The sequence below is a fragment of the Clupea harengus genome, chromosome 15 (genome assembly GCF_900700415.2).
Source record: "Clupea harengus chromosome 15, Ch_v2.0.2, whole genome shotgun sequence".
Taxonomy (NCBI): Eukaryota; Metazoa; Chordata; class Actinopteri; order Clupeiformes; family Clupeidae; genus Clupea; species Clupea harengus.
Window position 1 is genome coordinate 1,023,888 of NC_045166.1, and position 14,504 is coordinate 1,038,391.

Sequence of the window (14,504 nt, forward strand, 5' to 3'; positions counted from 1 at the left end):
GATAAGTAAATAGGCCAGACCCATTTTAGTCCAACATAGCCACACAAATAATAGCAATATCTGCTACTATGGCATTCTGTTAGACAGGTTATAACAAAATATCATATTGACTTTATTTGCCTGGCTGACAGGCCATCAGGAATACTCTATATCAAGTAATAAAAGATTTTTAAAAATCCTGTTTATTGCCAGCTCTTCCAGACAAATATGAAACAAATGACAGCACAGGTGACACGGTGACATTTTAAGCATATTGATATTTGTAAGTTCAGAAACTGAAACACAAAATACATTCATTTCTATGGACTTTCTGACACAGTATTCTGTAGCTCAGGACTCACCAGGTCTTTCAGTGCATCAGTGGAGGAGGCTGTGTGAACCTGCACGTCCTCCCCCACACGCCTCTTCACTCGCAGGCCAAACAGGCACGGCTCCAGCTGACGCCCCTGCAACAAACCAGCAGGGCTACTGGTCAGATACTACAATTGCATACAATTCATCGTAATAACAGGATCAGCTGAGACTAGAGCCATTTTGTATTTACAGTCAAAAGCTACATTAACCATCCACAGGTGAGTAATCAGTGTTTGGAGAGCATAAATTCCCCTCAATGTTTTATGGGAATCTAATGAATTTCTGAATGAACTGGAACTAATGAGTGTTATTAGCTGGCTCACTGCCTGCGTAGTACAAAAACAACCCCAGTGCTTGCACCTGAACACTTCCACCTGTGGCTCCAATACACTGAGTATCACAGCTGAATGAATCGGTTATTACAACCACTAACTCAACTTAGACTAAGTAGAAACTGCTGACCGCAGTGCTGTAAAATCTTAAAGAACAGAGATTGGGAGTAATCAGTTTCAGATGAGCGGCAAAACCAGAGAGGAAGAACTTATTAATAATTGAGGATGGGAAACCAATTACGCAGCTAGATGAGAAGCCCTACAGCCACCATGATCTCTCTTTTCCTGACTTCCACAACATCTATATTTTAAAGGGCCGCGGGAGGCAGAGCTTTGAGGGGCGGAGCGCTGACGGACACGGAGGGGCTGCGGAGGCTTGGGTGTTTCCTGGCTGGATGGAGCCTCTGGAGGGCTGACGCAGGACGTACCTTGCAGGCCTGGGAAAGAACGTCGGCCACCAGGGAGTCCTGTTTGATGTTCACGGTGACCACGTGGCCGTCGGGCATGTACACGCACACCAGGCTCTCCAGACTGCTGTCCCATGGGCTGCCTTCAGGGGGCGCAATTGAATGGAGTTTGGCAAAGCTGTCCAGCCTCTGGAGGGGGAGGAAGTCAAAACAAACATATGGGAAAAAAAAGAGTTTAGAACCTGAAGATAAAAAAGTTTAACTTCATAGAAAATAACATGATGTAACATAATAAAATCAAGACAGCATTACAGACTTTCTTGATTATAGTCAGAGTTTCATAATTATTTTGATCAGTATGGTTCTCATAAAAAAGTTGAAATAATTCTATATGGTCATGGTTGTACAGAATCATACAGCTGCAGTACCTCATTGCTAAATATATGCTAAATGGGGGATTCATAAGTGGGGGATTCATGTTCTATAGGGTAAATGAACACATAGATTCCTAAGTCTATTCATGTTCTATAGGGTAAATGAACACATAGATTCCTAAGTGTATTGATGCTCTAGAGGGTAAATGAACACATAGATTCCTAAGTGTATTCATGCTCTAGAGGGTAAATGAACACATCCTCCTCTATCCTTCCCAGGCAGCCAAGGATGAGGATCGTAGTTAAGTGACAAAGGAATCATGGTGAAATACCATGCCCTCCAAAACACACTGACACACACACACAAACGCAGACACGCACACAGACACACACACACACACACACACACACACAGACACACACACACAGACACAGACACAGACACAGACACAGACCCAGACACACAGACACAGACACAGACACACACACTCACAGACACACTGACACACACACTCACACATTCACCTTCACACACACACACACACACACACACACACACACACACACACACTCACACATTCACCTTCACACACACACACACACACACACACACACACACACACACACACACACACACACACACACACACACACACACACACACACACACACACACACACACACACGCACACACATTCATTAGACACCTTCCTTGCATGCTGTCCACAGACCTGCCTGTTTGTTCAGTGCAGTGTCAACATATCAGCAGGTTGTTGTGACAGCTGTGCAAGTCCTGCCCCGTGCACACAGCCAGAAACACCCCCACCTACGCCCCCACCCCAACCCCTCTCTCTCTCCTCCCTGCCCCTGCCCCCACCCCAACCCCTCTCTCTCTCCTCCCTGCCCCTGCCCCCACCCCAACCCCTTTCTCTCTCCTCCCTGCCCCTGCCCCCACCCCAACCCCTCTCTCTCTCCTCCCTGCCCCTGCCCCCACCCCAACCCCTCTCTCTCTCCTCCCTGCCCCTGCCCTTGCTCTCGAGGGCCTGGAGAGGTCTGGAGAGGCCTGCTGACAACAGAACAATGACCCCCATGGCGGTGAGTAGCCACGGAGACAGGCTAAGAATGGGGGATGGCCGTCAAACAGGATTTGCTCTCAAACTTTTTGGGAAAGTTTGAATGGTGTGTGCTGGGCAGACTCCGAGACAAAAGCAAAATGGCCAGTGGTGGCAAGCAGGTGTGAGATGTTTTGTCAGTGGGATTTCATCTTTTAATCTGCCCATTCATGGCAGGATTTAAACTCTCTGTGAGTGTAAAGAAAATAGCTCCCTGAAAATATCTCCCTGGGTGAGCTATTAAGACTTTACTGAAAACGTGCTGCGATGACATACGCTCCTCCATAAACACAGCATACACACTCACTCACCCACCACACACACACACACACACACACACACACACATCCACCCATGTCCTCCGCTTCCACCCAAATGGAAGATCCACTCAAATTGGTACCAGACACACCGTAAGAGGATGGAGGACGACTAAACCCTAAAATAGAGCTGAGATGACTTGGCGGAATGACTCACAAAAATGTGCCACAAATACCCACAGCAAACATACTGACACACGAAGAGTCACCCAAAAAATCTGTCCTAAAAACAGCCCTCCTTCGCTCTATCTTTGCATCGTAATTAGAAAGGATGTGCCCAGGCCGCCCGCGTTTGATACTATTCTGATCCAGATCGGCGCAGAAATAAAGCTAGTGGTTCCATAGGAAATAATAAGAGGTTTGCTGACGGCTGAAATTACAGGTTAGAGGGAGCTGGCAAAGGCAGCCGCCCCTAATCAGAGTGTGGTGTGGCGGGAGTCTCCCCGAGCCTCCTCCTCTCGCCCCCAGACGCCTGTCTGTCCGGAGCGAGGCGCAGACCAGACGCCCTCAACCCCTCCACACACACACACACACACACGCGCACACACACACACAGAGGTCTGTGACCACCACAGAGGTTCCGTACATCTCCACATCATGAATGTATGTGCATATGATCTGATCTCTCTTTAAAGGGGGGGGGGGGGCATGGTGGTTGGGTTTGGACACTGACTCACTGCAGTCAGTTGCATTATATCATTTAACACACAATTATTACCGAAGCAACTTGCTGGGCAGTGAATATTTTGTCAGTATGTGTGGTCCATGGAAACAGCCTGGCACAATGCACTGTTGTTCTGCCTCTGAAGATATGCATGCACCCCAGCACAGTGTCTCCACATGCAGAGTAAGAAAGTCCATGGCCAAAGGGCTAAACAAAGTTTTTATAAATAGTGGAAGACTGGTCCAGGAACAGCAGCACTTTCATTGGCCTGACAGGCTCTGGCTCTGAGACAACTATAGACTGTTCTGGGTCCTTTGTCCTACTATTCCACAGAAGGTCTGATGTACGATGACAGTTGCGATGCAATGCTTTTGGGAAACGTAAGCTTAAATGTCGGGGGTAAATAAACCAACACCTAAAAGTTGTGTTTGCACATAGATCAGTATTTTCATTCCAAGTTGAACGGAGCCAAACTGCAGGGACAACTGTGCCGAATGACGATGGAGAAACTCTTTTCTCTTTTGTGATTGGCTCAGTCATCATTCAATGCTGCCAGTCATACGGAAAAACGGCACAAGTGGATATCAGCCGACGGATGAGCGAAAATGCTCGGAGGGACACCTGTATTTTCCCCTTCGCTTTTGTTTTAGCACAGACCAGGAGAGAGTGGGGGAAGGGGGAAGGGGGTTTGGGAGTTTGGACACTGATTCATCTCATCTCGGCATAACTGCACTCTGGAAGCAATCAGACTAATCCCCTTTCAACTTAAAAAACCAGAGACGGTGGGGCTGGCAAGGGCCAGAGTGCCCCCCCCCCCCTCTCCCAGCCAACAGTTTGAGATTTAGCGGACTGCGGGTTTACACAAACCATCTGTTTGTCCCTGCAGGGGCCGTTTGCCAGCTTGCAACAATTAACCACATGTGGCTTATGGTAATTCCCCGCTCAATCTTGGCTCTATTAGGGGTCCTTTCGGTGCGATTGCACACTCTAACGACTGATTGCTGCCAGGGTTCGAGTGCTGAGCAATCTCCTCGTCTCTGATCCACGCGTTCACATGATTCATCCGGGAGGCACGTGCGTGGCTTTAGCTTTAGGAAAACTCAGCAGATTTGACTTTTCCCGTAGGCCCGAAGCGGGGTGGGGGAATCGGCTTGTGTTTTTGCCATCATCGTTTGGCTGCTGTGCGCCTGTTGGGCTGACGACCCATTTGGGGACCCATGGTGAGAGTCATGTTTATGACTTCCCGGACACCTCTCAACATCACTGATGAGCAGGGGAGAGGGTGAGCATGTGAGTCCACCGCAGCTGGCTCTCTGATGACTCAGACACAGAAACACAACAAACGGCCTGTGGGCACCGTCTGCTGGGTAGAGGGTCTCACGTGGAACACTTCCCATCAGGCACTTACTGGTATTGAACGTACCATAACTTACACTACAGCGCAGTTTCATGTTATCATACTAACTTACATGGCAGAGAACAATACATGTTATAGTTCTAATACTTTGACCTTGTGGTTTTCGCTGTCTGCCTTTCACAGTTCATCTGCTAAGCATGACAACCTGGTGCACATTCATCAGGGTTCATAAAGACGACTGCAGCCTGCAATTATAGGAGGTGTGAGCTCTGGCAGTAAATGCAATGTACTAACACAGGCTTTAAAGCGTTCATCTCCCAGACCGCCTGAAGAATGGAAGGGAGGCGTCCTCCACGCGTGCCCAAAATAGAGCCTCTTGGCCGGGCATTAATCAGAGTGCAGACAGTCAGCATACAGCAGTGAGTGGAGTACACAGCAGTGACACAAAGACATCCCTCACTGGATACCGATGTTTGGAATACCGCTCAGCGTTCATGCAAGATGGCTTTCCAATCCCCTAACCCCCCCTCATCGCACACACACACACACTCCTCTGGCTAAATATAAAAACACAGCCGCTAATTCCTTCGGCAAGGAATAAAAACACAGCGGCTAATTTTCAGGTCACGGCCCATGAAGTGCTCTGAAAGGCATTCCAGGGAGCAGCTCTTTACAAAGGTATTTATCTCAAAGGTATTCATCTCGAAGGTATTTATCAAACACAGCGGCAGGAGCTCCAAACAGAGGGGCCACAGAGGACGAGCCGTGCCATCAGGAGTCCAGAGGTCTCCTGTTAAAGACTGTTTACGCCAGTGATAAAAGGAGAGGAGCGAGAGAGAGAGAGGGAGAGAGAGAGAGAGCGAGAGAGAGAGAGAGAGAGAGAGAGAGAGAGAGTGAAAGAGAGAGCGAAAGAGAGAGAGAGAGAGTCTGCCAAAGCCAGTAGTTCTCACTCCCCACCTTCCACCAAAAACAGATCAGACCAAATCTGTACGGTTGAAATCAGATTTCAAATCAGATTTCAACCACAAAAAAAGGCACATGCTGTTTTATGATTTACCCACAGAAACATTCCAGTTGTCCAACCAAAACACTAGTCATGATAATCATCCTTTAATGCGTCTGAGTTCATATTTCCAAGCGTTCCTGCACGTGTATCCTCTGCTCCGCTGCTGAGTAGAGGGCTGTTTTCTGGTGTCAGGTGAAATGTTTGCCTGAGGCTGTGTGCTTCCGGCTGCCCAGAGCAGTTTGGACCGGTGACTGACTGCTGCATGTGTGTGTGAAGGAACTCTCCTGGGCCCATACTGGAGCCCAAGACTGTTTCTGTTGGTTCTTAATGCATGTATGTATGCATGGATACATGGATACATGTGTGTGTGTGTTTGTGTGTGTGTATGTATGCATGCATCTGTATGTGTGTGTGTGTGTGTTTGTGTGTATGGATACATGTGTGTGTGTGCTCTCCACTGCTTCTCAGTTTCGTGGTGGTTTCGTTACAACTGTAGGTCTCTTATGTGTGCCTGTGTGTGTACATTTAAATATGTGTGTGTGTGTGTGTATGTGTGTGTGTGTGTGTGTGTGTGTGTGTGTGTGTGTGTGTGTGTGTGTGTCTGTACCTGCATGGAGGTCTGTTTCTGGTCCCGACCGTTGCGCTTGGTCAGGTTGTCCAGGCCCTTCAGCGAGGTGAAAAGGCCTCTCTTGTTCCTGGTCCTGCTGGAGAGAGATCGGCTCCGTCGCCGCAGGGTAGCTTCATCACGAGTGCATATCTGAGCACACACACACACACACACACACACACACACACACACCTGATGTTCAGAAGCATCCTATTTTCAACCCACGGCAATCAAATTAACGCTGAATCTACCACAGGAGACTATGGTCTTAACTAGATAGAACTTAGCTGGGGATCTCTGCAATAAAGAACGAGGCTCTGATGTGCTCACACAGAAAGGCTGCGTAACTCACCAAGGCGTGGAAGGAGGAGACAGAGAAGATCCCGAGGCGGCTCAGCACCGTCTTGGATGGGCGGCTGGCGACGGCCAGGAGGCTCTTGGGATTGGGGAGCTCACTGCCCTGCAGGCTGGCCAGGTAGCAGCGCATGCGGAACAGGTCCATGTTGAACTTCTCCAGGTTCTGTTCCCACTGCTGGATCTGGGATCAGACAACCATAGAGGAAATCAATCGACTATTTAGTGTAATATCATTTTGACAATTAAAACACAATCCTACAAATAGCACAATCACACAAACTGGTGTGTATTCAGGTTTTACTAGTTACTGTAGGCCAGCTGACCGACATAACACAACTTGGATCATTTCTGAATTCTACTCCGCACCTCTAGGCCTCAGGAGACTGCACTGACTGCATATTCCCAGAGGATTATCCCTAACACTTAAGCCAGTAGGCTGCTGGCCCGTGCCTGAGGTCAAGGTCTCCTGTCCCCTGCACTTTGCCTTGCTGTTGAACTAGGCAGTGCTGGATAAATGATAGTAAACACACAGTGTGCTCCCTACAGGACTTCTGCCAGACACATACATCAGCTATGGTTCCTCACAGTGCGGCTCTGCAGATGTTTATATAACATGACCGTCTTGGGGTCAGCTGAATTAGAACAACTTCATTACATCAATATGTAAGCATATCTGATGGAAAACAGCCTCTGCTCACCATAAGGGGATGTGAACGCCGTCTTTAATGTGGGGGAGCAATGCACAGATAAGAATGGCAATGCGTGTAAAGGTTTATTTACATGGAGTATCGATGTCATATTACCCTGAGAATGACCGTCTGATAAAGATCTCATAACAGCCAATTGTATCAGTGCTCTTACATAACAGGGTTCTGATAGAGCCAGACGGGAGGAGAGAGAAACTATGTCCTCTGTGTCTCCTCTTCCACCCCTATGGCAGATGTGAATTAGTCTAGAATGAGTGTAGCTCATGGCTTAATGCAGGGGGGAGGCGCAGCCTGAGGCCGGCTCTGCACGGTCACACTGGTGTCAGTTACACGGGCATCATCAAAGGACATCAAAGTGGGCCCGGAGCCCGAAGGAATGAAAGCCATCGAAGAGGAGAAACCCTGACAATCTGGTTTGATCTCCCCCCACTGACCCCGACCCCCAGTCTTTGACAAGAACTGGATGTTAACTGCGGTGACTGGGTATTCCGGGTAAAGCTGCCCCTTAAGTGATGGCCTAGCAGGAGCCTGCTGTTGATAAGCCACTTGGGTATCACCGCTGTCAACACATCTGACTCTTTGAGTGCCGGCTAATCTAGGTTTCCCGTAAAACACTGAGCTCTTTGATGACAAATATGAGTTGGGGGGGGGGGACTAATGATCGACACATTAGTGAGAATATGGACGATACTAATGGCTTAGCTAAATAGCTGTGGGTTTGAGAGCAAGTTTGAAAACGTTGACAAGGGTAATTTGTAAGTATATTTAGCCGTGTTGTTGACACTACGTCTCAGGTTTGCTATGAGCAGGTACAGGGGCCGGAGCAGGAGGTTGGGCTGCAGGTGGGTGTCTCTGAGGCCAGAGGGGATTGTAGTGGTCTGGTTTCCATTCCCTCAAAGACAGAAATCACTTAATTGGCCAATTTTACTTAACCACTTGTTGAATGCTTCAGTCAAGGCTGGGTCCTTCATCTCGTGATGCCTACACACATGCACGGACATTTACACACATGCATGGACATTTACACACACACACACACACGCACACGGATATTTACACACACACACACACACACACACACACACACACACACACACACACACACACACACACACACACACACACACACACACACACACACACACACACACACACACACTTTCTCACCTGGCTCTCAATGGCCTTCCTGTTCTTCTGGTCACTAATGACGGACAGCTGTAGCTCCGCCATCTTCTTCATCTTGCCGTCCATGTCAATCTTCTGCAGGAGAGTGCGGGTCTGGCTGCGGAGGAGGCGCACCGTGTCCTCTTTGCCCTGCCGCTTGGCACACAGCGAGGCGCTGGCGGAGTGCATGGCCGTCACCCAGTTCTCCAGGTCCGTTTGGTTGGCAGCCTGACGGAGGGAGGGAGGGAGAGCAAGAAAAGGATGAGAGTGGAGAGTAAGGAGCTTACTTCATTTGCCCAAAATGAGGATTCAAGAAAGAAAATCTTCCGGCCCTTAGTTAGTGTTTCCTCTTTTGGAATTAGTTTTTTAAGGGCTAAATCTTTTTTAGCCTAGACAGTAAAGCATATGGCGCGTTGATGGCCTAGCAATCGGCTGAGGCCCAACAATACCAGTGTAGTGCATACAATAACACACAGACTCTCTGTTCAGTACACTACTTTGAGTAAATGAGTCTTGTAAACACATATTTTTAGAGACTGTGAGGATTCAGGAGAGGGACAGTTATACCGCTAACTTGTTTTTCAGGATTTTTGGCGCCTGGCCCGATTTCATGGTACAATTTCATCATCCTAGTCCAATTTAAAACCACACAAGTGGGACGTGTGGTTTCCTCTTGGCATACAGCTCTGAGCAGAATCAACAGTCTGTCTACAAGAACTCTTCAAGAGGAGAACATCTACATTTTAAACAGAGTTCCATTACTGTCTTTTTCTAAAAAGCTGGGGACCAGGTGAGATCACTCCTGGGGATACAGGGCTTGTTGAGTAGCCAGGTTTTCTTCACTGGACATTCGTTTTTTTCCCCCTCAAACACACACACACACACACACACACACACACACACACACACACACACACACACACACACAGAGAGAAAGAGAGACTCATCACCCTCTGGCACACCCCTGACTACACACACATACAAACTCACACGGTCGGAACAACACTGCAAATGTTCTCCGTTTCCATGGCGATGGTCAGTGGAGAAGCCAACAATGTGATTTGTGTGCCGATGTAAACACCACGTAAGTGAATCAGAGGAGGCTAAAATGGTTATTTTTGGGCTCCTCAAATGGTGTGAGGAACAAGTAACAGCATAAAACAGGGCCCCTCTCTTCTCCAAAACATTAAAGACCGAGACGGCATTGCATCCAGCCAACAAACACATGAGCACTCTCCACGCAGCGGGGCGGACTGGAGCCACACATTTCGCCTGTCTGACGGCGGTGGTTTGGTGACTGCACTGTGGTCCCGAAGCTGGGAACGAGCGAAGGACCAGTGGGAGGCCAACGCTGTCATTATCGAACGCAATAGCGACAAATAAAGCCATAATGCCGGCCTGTTCCAGGCCCCGCCCCCCATCCATGCGGTTGATTTCTACGGTCAGACAGCAAACAAAAGCACTTCTGACCCTAAATGAGTTTAGGAAAATAAAGATAAACAAAGCCAGACGAGATTGGCTCTTCAGAATTGGCATTAGCATTGAATGGGCATTCTGTCGCAGACTTACAGTATTCCTCACAACTACACATGAGGGACTGCGAGGAGTGGCCACAATGAAATGAAATGTCACGCTCAATCACAGGAAATGAGAGCCCATTCCTACTATATTAAGGTGGGAACCATCATGGCATATATGAAGTAACATAAGACCACAACAGGATCTCGTGCTCGGTCTAGTCACCACACGTGCCAAGCGGTGGGTACATACCTGGGCTGAGGGTCAGTCAGGGACACTGCTCGAGCCAAGACACTGGTGCCAAGGCACTGTTGAGTCAGTCGTGAAATATTTGGGAATAAGCTCTGGGGCTGTTCTGCTCATTCAGGGTGCACTTTACCACACCCTCCCAATCCACCAAACATCGACTACGAGCCAAGAATGCAGTTAACAGCGAACTTCCCCTTGCACCGCAGTCACTTCTGATTACATGTTCACATGCCTTCATGAGTCACAGAACATCGTCAACAACGGTAGCACTGATGGCTTGGAACCATGTGAGGCACTCAACAGCGGCGAGGTGAAGAGCCAAACAAACCTGGAAGAGGTAGACGTCTCCATAGGCGTTGCTCAGGCAGAAGACGTTCTCTTTCTTGGGATGTTCAGGGACGGCCTGCACGATGCTGTCCTCTGCCAGCAGGGCGTAGGATGGGGAGAGGTCCTGCTCAGAGGACGTCTTCCCATAGGTCTCATAGAAGAGCAACATGCATCCTACGGGAGGGGAGAGAGTGGGAGAAGATGTTTAAGCAGTCCCTCCAGGATCTTGTGAGGGTTTGTTAAGTGCCTGAATTTGCTGAGGGAATTGTCAAAAAAAAAACCTTCTAATGTCTAATGTTATTCCATTTTTACTAGTGTAATATACATCATCCCAAATACATTTTTGAACTTTTATGTTATTGCTAACCTGCTAATAGCCCACATCACTGTACCTTTGAGGGTGACCCAGTATTGCCTCCACTTGCGCCTGGTCACCAGCTCCAACTTGCGGTCCTTGTGTAGGGTGAGGAGGGGTTTGAAGGACAGCCACCCGGCCCTCCTCACCACCCCCTGCTCCTTCTCAAACATCAGGTCCAGCTGCTCCAGGGAGCCTAGGGAGCTGCCGCTGCTCTCCCCCTGGTCGCCCTCCCCCTGGTCGCCCTCTCCCTCCGACGTCTGGGCCCCCCCCTCAGCCAGTATCCCGCAGCTGCTACCCGTCTCCAGCTCCTGCATGAAGTTCTCGTAGATGTTCTGCCTCAGCACGCTGCTCTGGACCTGCTGCTGGCTGTGGAGGCCCAGGGACGAGCCGAACCCGGAGCCCGAGAGGGGCTGCGGGGCGACGCTGAGGCCCCAGTAGGAGGCGCTGGTCTGGGTGTCTGCCGCCAGGCTGTTGGGCCTGAAGGTCTCCGTAGGCTCGTTTGAGCTGGGGTCCTTAGGGGAGAGAGGGGAGAAGGGAGACATGAGGAGGTGCTAAAGACTGGAGCTGGCTTTCACACATGACTGTTTAGCATTGGCACCCTGGTACTAAACGGAGGTGAGGTGCTGTTAGCAGACTGTTAGCATACAGGAGCAGCCCATATAGGCGACTACGTGGAATCACAAACACCTGGAGTGTTGGGGACACTTGAGTGTTGGGGACACCTGGAGTGTTGGGGACACTTGAGTGTTGGGGACACCTGGAGTGTTGGGGACACTTGAGTGTTGGGGACACCTGGAGTGTTGGGGACACCTTGTGAATGTGGCTAATCCACTAATCAGTACCAGTCTTGCTCTCCACATATTTCTGGCTCACACAGTTTCTGGTTCACACAAAGGTTAATCATAATCATCATGTGCTTTGAACAATTTTTACAAGTATGCATTTAATCTGCTTCCATGAATCTGTCTCCATGAAACTAAGGCTCCTTCCTTTGCTATGAAAAGGACGCTAACCTGCTCTACATCAGTGTTTCAGTGTGGGTGGCGCAATTATTCTGAATTATTCGTAAAGTGTGTATGTTCCTTCAGAACTCTAATGACTGATATATGCATTACTTCTATATAACAATAGCTTTTAGTTTGAAACGGAAAAAGCTGAGCACTGGTGGTTCTCATGCCTTAATCACAAAGGCAAAAGGGAGCTCTAAGCTCGGCATGAGCGAGAGATGCATAGGCTACTGTATGAGAATCTGAAGAGTGGGCTGGAGTCGTGGGGAAGTTGCATGTGGGGTAGAAATCGAAAAACAGAAAATGTGTATTTGTATTACCAGCTAATTTGATGAATATAGGGTGAGGTTTGAATCATGAAGTTGGGCAAATGATGAAGCAATTGGCCCTCAGATAACTCAACTGGTATAAAAAAAAGAAAAAACTATAAAAAAAAAATCTATCTGATGTCAGGCTAATGTGCCATGAATGCAGGGGTAAAGGTAGGCCCAATGTTTATGTTTTTATTTGTATTTCTATGTTTATTTTATGGTTTGAATTCTATAAAATTCGGATCGCAACTAGTGATGATGAAGTGTATGTCAACACCTTCTCATCATTGCTTTCTTTATAAAAGAAAGTATGTTAAACATATAAGGAATGCCTCTAGCTTCATCAGATAACATAACTCGAAACATGCCTTTGGCGTGAAAGCGTAACAGGGCATGTTGATGCTCTGAGGCCATGAAAGCTAAACCTGGGGTAACCTGTTTTGAGTCAACCCACATCGAGTACAATCCTCCTGCAGCTGTAGTCACACGCAAACCCAAACTACCCAGAAGCCCTCTCTCACCTGCAGCCTCCTCTTCTTCCTGCTCAGGCTCCCCGTCCAGTCACTGAGCCTCCGGATGCGGCTCTTCAGCGAGTCCTTCCTGGCGTTGCCCCCGGCGACCGGTGCAGTCTTGCGGCACGGGAGGGTGAGTGAGGAGTACTGTGTCCCGGTGGGCTCCGAACACTCCCGCATACTGACCGAATCCAAGGCAGAGGCCATGGAGACCCGGTGATGGGGGAGAGGCACCTCCAGAAACTGTGGCGGAAGGGTGGAGGCTGGTAGGGGGAAGGGGTTGCTCAGGCTTGGAGTGCTGTAGTGCCCGGAGAGGGACACCGGAGCCGACACCATCCTCTCCAGCTCCCGGTGGTCGGCCTGCAGCCCCACCAGCGAGTCCCCGATCCCGCTGTCCTCGGTGCGGCCGGACGAGCAGGTGTTGTAGCCGTTGCTGAGGTAGCCTCGGCTGCCGTACTGGTTGATGTGGAAACGCGGGTTGAAGCCACTGGCGCCGGAGGAGCACGTGGTGTCGTGGCGGCTGTTGTTGTCGTGGCGGGTGGAGGTGGAGAAGGTGGTGTAGCCGCTGCTGCTGCTGTTGTCGGCCGTCTGGTTGTTGGGGTGGAAGACATGGTCGCTCAGCTCTCCGGCGGCGCCCCAGGGCGAGTCGTACCAGGAGCCCTCGGAGCTCAGCGAGCTGCCGTTGCTAGTGCGCAGCCTGGCGTCGGTCTGGGCGTTAGGCCGAGGCGTCACCCCCTCCTCCTCTTCCTCCTCCTCCTCGTTGTCTTCGTTCTGCTGTCGCCGAGAGTTGGTGAACTCCACCCGCATGCTGCCATCCTGACTGAAGAGCACTTTGGGGCTGTTCCTGCTTGGCAGTGGATCCGATGCCACCTCAGTCCTCTCCTCCGAAGTCTGCAGGCCGCTCCCCTCCCCTGCGACCTGGCTGTACGTGGAGTAGCAGCTGTCCCACCCACCCCTCTCACACTGCAGCGGAGAGGAGGGGCGCTGCGACTCACTAGCGCCCCCTGTGGCGGCTTTGGTCACATAGTCATAGTGGCGCGAGAGGTAAGGCTGGCTGCTCTTGTGAGGGGAGAGGCCGTTCCTGCCCCTGCCGCCGGTCTTGTAGCTGTTGCCCACCTCAGTGCCCCTGCCGCTGGTCTTGTAGCTGTTGCCCACCTCAGTGCCCCTGCCGCTGGTCTTGTAGCTGTTGCCCACCTCAGTGCTCCTGCCGCTGGTCTTGTAGCTGTTGCCCACCTCAGTGCCTCTCCACCAGCTGTGTGGGGAGAGAGGCGGCTCTTTGGATGAGTGCAGTTTCAAGGAGCAGGGCCTGGGCTTCCCTGGCAGGATAAAGCTGCTGTACTGGCTATCTGTGTTTCCCATTCTGATCTATACACAGGACACAGGGCGGAGAGGTGCATACATATTATGTACAGAATCAAACAGAATACATTTTATATAAAAAAAAATGAATGAATTAAAATCAGAC

At 49.8% G+C, this 14,504-nt stretch overlaps 1 protein-coding gene across 4 annotated transcripts in view; it reads right to left on the bottom strand.

Annotated features, from left to right (window-relative positions):
- The window catches only part of LOC105897001 (rho guanine nucleotide exchange factor TIAM2), a 44,434-nt gene that overhangs the window by 12,838 nt on the left and 17,092 nt on the right, over positions 1 to 14,504 (bottom strand). For 2 of the 4 annotated variants that reach the window (XM_031581453.2, XM_031581454.1), the window contains exons 3-10: positions 13,049 to 14,404; positions 11,244 to 11,721; positions 10,853 to 11,025; positions 8,761 to 8,985; positions 6,882 to 7,067; positions 6,530 to 6,679; positions 1,115 to 1,282; positions 342 to 446 (exon numbers count right to left, since the gene is read on the bottom strand). In XM_031581453.2, the coding sequence (XP_031437313.1) occupies positions 342 to 446; positions 1,115 to 1,282; positions 6,530 to 6,679; positions 6,882 to 7,067; positions 8,761 to 8,985; positions 10,853 to 11,025; positions 11,244 to 11,721; positions 13,049 to 14,398 (2,835 nt within the window). In that variant the 5' untranslated portion in view covers positions 14,399 to 14,404. The remainder of the gene's footprint in view (positions 1 to 341; positions 447 to 1,114; positions 1,283 to 6,529; positions 6,680 to 6,881; positions 7,068 to 8,760; positions 8,986 to 10,852; positions 11,026 to 11,243; positions 11,722 to 13,048; positions 14,405 to 14,504) is intronic. The other 2 variants (XM_031581455.2, XM_031581456.2) reach the window with 2 other exon arrangements.